The 5951-nt window shown below is 48.1% G+C and overlaps 1 protein-coding gene across 13 annotated transcripts in view; it reads right to left on the bottom strand.

The window, feature by feature from the left end:
- The window catches only part of ATP11A (ATPase phospholipid transporting 11A), a 189648-nt gene that overhangs the window by 34724 nt on the left and 148973 nt on the right, over positions 1 to 5951 (bottom strand). For all 13 annotated transcript variants that reach the window (XM_017502400.2, XM_017502338.2, XM_017502281.2 and 10 more), the window contains exons 18-19: positions 3795 to 3976; positions 109 to 360 (exon numbers count right to left, since the gene is read on the bottom strand). In XM_017502400.2, the coding sequence (XP_017357889.1) occupies positions 109 to 360; positions 3795 to 3976 (434 nt within the window). The remainder of the gene's footprint in view (positions 1 to 108; positions 361 to 3794; positions 3977 to 5951) is intronic.

Genomic DNA, 5951 nt, shown 5'->3' with positions numbered 1-5951 from the left:
GACGGGGACGGGGTGTGAAGCCCCTCTGCGGGAGTGTGGGGTGGGACGGGGACGGGGTGTGAAGCCCCTCTGGGGGAGTGTGGGGTGTGACAGGGACGTGCTGCCTACCCGGAGAAGGTGTCCCTGGTCAGGCTCCCGCTGTGGCGAAGGACCGTCTTGCTCAGCTCGAACAGGACGTCGTGCAGGCTCTGCTCCTCGATCCTCTTGGTGGTGAGCTCCAGCAGCTGCGTGTTCCTGCGGAAGAGCTTGCAGGCGTAGCACGTGGCCGCGGCCGTCTCCATCTTGTCTCCCGTGAGAACCCAGACCTTGATCCCCGCTTTCTGCAGGGCCTCGATGGTGTCTGCAGCTTTCTCCTGCAGCCTGAGGGAAGCAAAACCAAATGAAACACGGAGAAAACTCACTGCTGACCCAGGAAATCCCAATAAGGAGCTGCAGAAATTTGCAAAGCTGTCAAAACATGGCAGCCCCTCAACATCCAAACATACCATGCCGTGGCTCATGGTCTTACCTTAAAGACAGACCATGAGGCGGCCTTTGAAGGCCTGAATTAGCATTTCACAGGGAAACACTTCATAACATCAGAGAGATAAATACAGATAAAGCATCTGAGAAGTAAAGGGCTGTCCTGTGTCACTGGCGTCTGACAAGCCTGGCAGGTTTTTCGCTACCTGGGGGAGGGTTTCAGGAAACTGTCGGCAAGACTGTTACAGTGAACCCCAAGTTTCTCTTCAAAGAATCAGTATGTCAGTATGTTCAGCTCTCTTATTCTTTAATTCTCTATTTTAAAGTTTAAGTTCTTGTTCTTATCAGTAGTTCACATCTGTTCCCTCTCCCCCCAGCTCCATCCTGACTCATCCTAGTCACCTGCTCTGGTCACCTTCTTTGACCTAGGTCACCCCTGGCTACCTGCTCTGACCCACCTGTAACCGTCCTTCCCACCAAAACACCCGCCCTGCCCCTCCAGCTCGGACCCCTGCTCTTTTTAAAACAGCCAATCAGGGTGAGCCTAGCTTGTGTAGTGTAACCCTAGCCAAGAGGGGACAACACAGCAGCAGGGACGACCCCCTACCCTGTCAGGCATAAGTACCCCTCCCCTTGTCCAAGCATGCGGCGGCCATCATTGCTCCATCTGTGCGCCCTGCACCCTTCTAGAGAAGTAAACCTCCTTGCTGAGAGGATTTATCTCTGAGTGCTGTTTCTTTCGTGGCATCAAAATTTTACTGATAACAAAGACTATCATAACCACCAACACAAATGTCTCCACCATGGAAAGATGGGATCTGGAATCATGGTGGTGAGGGATATTCATTATCTCGTTTTGTATAAACTGTTCAAAGTTTTCACTTAGAACCCACTTGGGGTCTAGGTACCTCTACATGATATAAAAATACTGGTAATACCACCAGTGATTTTATGGCTAGCTAACACACATCATGAGCTTACTCTGCCAGGCCTGTGTGACACTTCCTGTGTGCGGTCTTTCATCCTTCCCACGAGGTCACCAGTAAGGACGTTAGCGTCACATCCATTTTACACATGGAAAACCCAAAGCCTGCAGACACTACAGCAGGTATCTGAGGGTAAGCAGTCAGGTCATGTCCCTCTCCTTGGAAGATCTGGTGTCAAAACCATGCTTGCCTCATTTGGGGGCCTGCATTTTCTCTAGGTTTTGGACTCTACTTTCGTGTGAGGTAACTTGCCCTATTTCTATAATGTATGAAAAGAAAGGCTTTAAATTCTAACTGGAATGATCTGGTTAGGCTCTGGGAAGAACTCCTAGCTACAAGTCTCAAGATCAGACAATCATGGTATTCCAGAGATGGAAAAAAATGCCTCTAATTTTATGTATGTGTACGTGTGTGTGTGTGTGTGTGTGTGTGTATACATATGTATGTGTGTGTGTACATATGTAAGATACATATATGGAGAAAGAGAGAGGGAGCATGCATGCCTTGTTATGTTGACCAGGCTGGAGTACAGTGGTACAATCTCAGCTCACTGCAGCCTCCAACTCCCAGGCTCAAGCAATCCTCCCTCCTCAGCCTCCCAAGTAGCTGGGACAAGAGGCGCCTCCTACCACACCTGAACAATTTAAAACAATGTGAGAGGTGGGATCTCACTATGTCGCCCAGGCTGGACTCACAATCCTGATCTTAGTCAATCCTCCTGCATCAGCCTCCCAGAGGGCTGGGGTTACAGGTGTGCTCCACCAGGCCTGGCCCTAGAATTCGATTCGAAAGGAAGCTGAGGCTCAGAGGTCTCCCACTTGTTGACTGGAGACTTTAATTTGTAAGCAAGCATCATCACTTCAAAGCCACCGGGCCCCGCTCCCCCACCAGCCATTAACTCTCCACTTTTCTACACTCCCATCCAGTCAAGTCAGCCTGTCCCCGCCCCAGGGTCTCCATCCCACCTGCTCTGCCCAAGGCACCCCAGGCTCCTCCACCACAGCCTGTGAAGATTGACCGAGCTGCTCCCCTGGCAAAGACTGTCCTATGGACACCCCTCTTCTCCTGGACAGACCGCAGGTGAGTGGCTGACCACAAGAGCAAGACCCCCGCTCTCGGCGGCCATGGCCCTGCGCTCTGGAGCCTGTCCATGTGCAACGCGTGTTCTTTACAGGGTGCTCCGTGCGCTTACTCTAACAAAACAAAACACAAAACCACCAAATCAAAACCTCCTGCTCTGCCTAACACTCCATTCAGATCAAGAACTCTGGGAATGTTTGTTAAACACACTCAGAAAATGCAGGTTAGTGATGAGGATTTAAGTTTTGGACCAAAATGGATCTTAAAGACTTTTAAACTTTATGCTTTTAACCTCTTCTAGGAGATAAACTCCCTGCAAACTTCCTGAAGATTCTGCTTCATTCTCATAAACGGGGGCCTTTTTTTCTCTCTTCTCCAATCCTACAAACCACTGAAATCTCTGCCTTTCACTCAGCTGTGAACACACCATGTGGCCCAGAAGACCGCTTCTTGTTGGCCTCGACCTCACACAACGTTCACCCCAACTGTGGAGCTGCTTGAACATCTGTAATTGGTATTTTACCAGTTATGGTGATGATTAGGTTTTGTGATTTTCTACTTCATTATTTTAAGTTTTTTTAGGTAATGATAAATATAATGAGTAGGTAATGATCTAAGAAATAATATCAGCATTTTGAAAAAACTAGCAACAAAGTTTAGGAACAGAGTCAGCGACTGATTCCATCCTAAAGAGGAGTTACAGCCAGGCACGATGCTCACGCCTGCAATTCCAGCACTTTCAGAGGCTGAGGTGGGAGCACTGCTTGAGGCCAGGAGTTCGAGACCAGCCTGGGCAACATAGTCAGATCCTATCTCTAAAAAAAACAGAAAACATTAACCAGGCATGGTGGTATGTGCCTGAAGTTCTAGCTACTCAGGAGGCTGAGAAGCGAGGACAGCTTGGGCCCAGGAGTCTGAGGCTGCAGTGCGCTGTGATCGTGCCACTGAACGGCACCTGGGCAACACTGCAAGATGCTATCCCTTTAAAAAAAAAAAAAGAAACAATTTTTAAAAGCCCTTCTATCTTGCCTGTTCATAAGATGATAGGAACAAGCTATTTTCACTACTTCCCGGGAAAGTGGTTTCAGCCGGCTCAACAAAATACCCCCCAGGCATGACCTTCCTGACAGGACCCGAGCATGCAGCAAGACACCTCGCCTCTCCCTGAGCAGAAACACGCCTGTCGGCTGTGCGGGTGGCCTCCCCCGTCCCCTCGTCCTCACGCACCGCTTGTCTCTCAGGACAGGGTGTGTGCGTTTACTTTACCGGTCCTCAACAGCTGTAGCACCAAGCAGAATAAGATCTTTCTCAATCTGCTCGTACGCTTCTGCTAACTTCTTCTCTCGATCTTGAAGGGCCACCTTGGCAGCCTGCAGCAGTTGACAGACGCCTTCATATTCTTCTGGGATCAGCCTTTTATAGGCCACGCACAAAGTCCGGAGCCCCTCCTGCAGAAGACGACGCAGTGCTTACACGAATTCAAGGTGTCACTCGGTGAAATATGATGCTCCACGGCCTTCTCTCTAATTAGAATGACCTACCCAAGAACTACAACCCTTTCAAAACGTATGGTACCAAGGAAAGGAAAAAGAAAGAAAGGAAGGAAGAAAGAAGGAAGGAAAGAGGGAGGGAGGAAGGAAGGAAGGAAGAAGGAAAGAGCCAGCCCAACCAACTCTCGAAAGGACTAAGTTACGAACAAGTGAATTATTTAAGTCCACGTGAAATAGAAAGAAGCATTATGGATCGCAGCATTTTCAGACTAGAAAGCCTAGAAACAATAGAAACCAGGACCATCTACCAAAAGATAAACTTCGTTCCTTTATTTTGACAAATGCAGAGTTAAATTTAACCTTCTTTTAAGGATAATCATTTATAATTTCATGGGTAATATCAAGCGATATTTCTAAAGAAACATGTTTTATGTGGGAAGTATGTAAGGTAGGTTGTTCTTTCACAATGAAGGAAAACTGCCAAGTTATTTATCAAAATCACTGGTGGCCAATTAAGAATCACAAGTTCCTTACTGTGATCCTGATTCTGGAGGTCACCATACAGAAAGAATGCAGCCGCCACCAGCAGGACACAGGAAGCGGGGCAGAGGCTGTAGCGGCCACCCGGGGCACCTTACAGATGAACCTCTTCACCCCATCAGTCAAGGCTGCTGAGCCCGACTGTCACAGAGGTTCAGATGATAATCTGGGGTGTTCCCTTCCATTTTCCCTGCTCCTTCAGCCCCAGCCCTACTGATAATAGTAAAGGAACCATAATTCTCCTAAATTATCATTTCACAATCTGGGAGAATACTGGTTTTTAAGAGTTAAAAAAAATGCTTTTGATGATATGAGATGAAGTGTCTCCTAGCTCTCAGGGAAGGCTCACATTTATCACCAGTTCTCAGACCTCTTAATTCATGTGAAGGACAGAATCGCCACTGAGTCAGTGACTCTCCTGGTCCTTGAGCTTGCAAAAGCCAGAAGGGAAAAGGGGTATTGAAGAAGTGAGAACACAAGACAGGGTCTCTGTGTGCCTGAGTCCTGTTCTCCAGGGACCTTTCGGAAATCCTTTCTCCCCATCCTGCGGATATCGGTTCCTGGTCAAGAAGAACAAGTGAGAAGCCAACGGACGCGTCCCAGAGGAAAGCAGCACTGAACGGACCCTGCTCAGCCACCCCAGCCTCGCCTCCGGCGGAGCACACGGCCTTGCAGCTTTCTGCTGGTGGGTTTGCCTCTATTGTTCGGCGCTGAGTTCTCTGGCTGTGGGTGCAGTGTCTGACTTTATCACTGAATCCCTTCCTAGCGCACAGCCAAAACACAGTAACTTTTTGCTGAGTAAATAAGTGGTGAAATTAGACCTTTTTTGCACCTGTTGATCAAGTTACAGATTGGAGACACAAATGTGAGTTGCAAAATGAATTCTCTGACTTTTCCTAAGAGGCAATAAAATATACAAGGTATGTTTCATTGTGTTTTCTGGCTTCAGTCTGAAGCCAGGAAAATTGCATGACAAGAACATGGCTTTAAAGGATAATAACCCAGAGTGGCCCTAGAACTTAGGTTGCTGTGAATGATAAGCAGAAGCTTTTGGAAATAAATATGTTCCTGTTTTAAAAGTAGATCAAGGACTTTCTCCTGTGGTAACACGGAGTAGAAATACTTTTCTCGCCTGTAATCCCAGCACTTTGGGAGACTGAGGCGGGTGGATCACGAGGTCAGGAGATCGAGACCATCCTGGCTAACACGGTGAAATCCCATCTCTACCAAAAGTACAAAAATCATCTGGGTATTGTGGTGCACACCTATAGTTGCAGCTACCTGAGACGCTGAGGCAGGAGAATTGTTTGAACCCAGGAGGTGGAGGCTGCAGTGAGCCAAGATCACGCCACTGCACTCCAGCCTGGGCAACAGAGAAAGACTCAGTCTCAAA

This window comes from Cebus imitator, unplaced genomic scaffold, assembly GCF_001604975.1.
Source record: "Cebus imitator isolate Cc_AM_T3 unplaced genomic scaffold, Cebus_imitator-1.0 Scaffold14, whole genome shotgun sequence".
Lineage (NCBI taxonomy): Eukaryota > Metazoa > Chordata > Mammalia > Primates > Cebidae > Cebus > Cebus imitator.
This window is presented reverse-complemented; position numbering and strand designations above follow the sequence as displayed.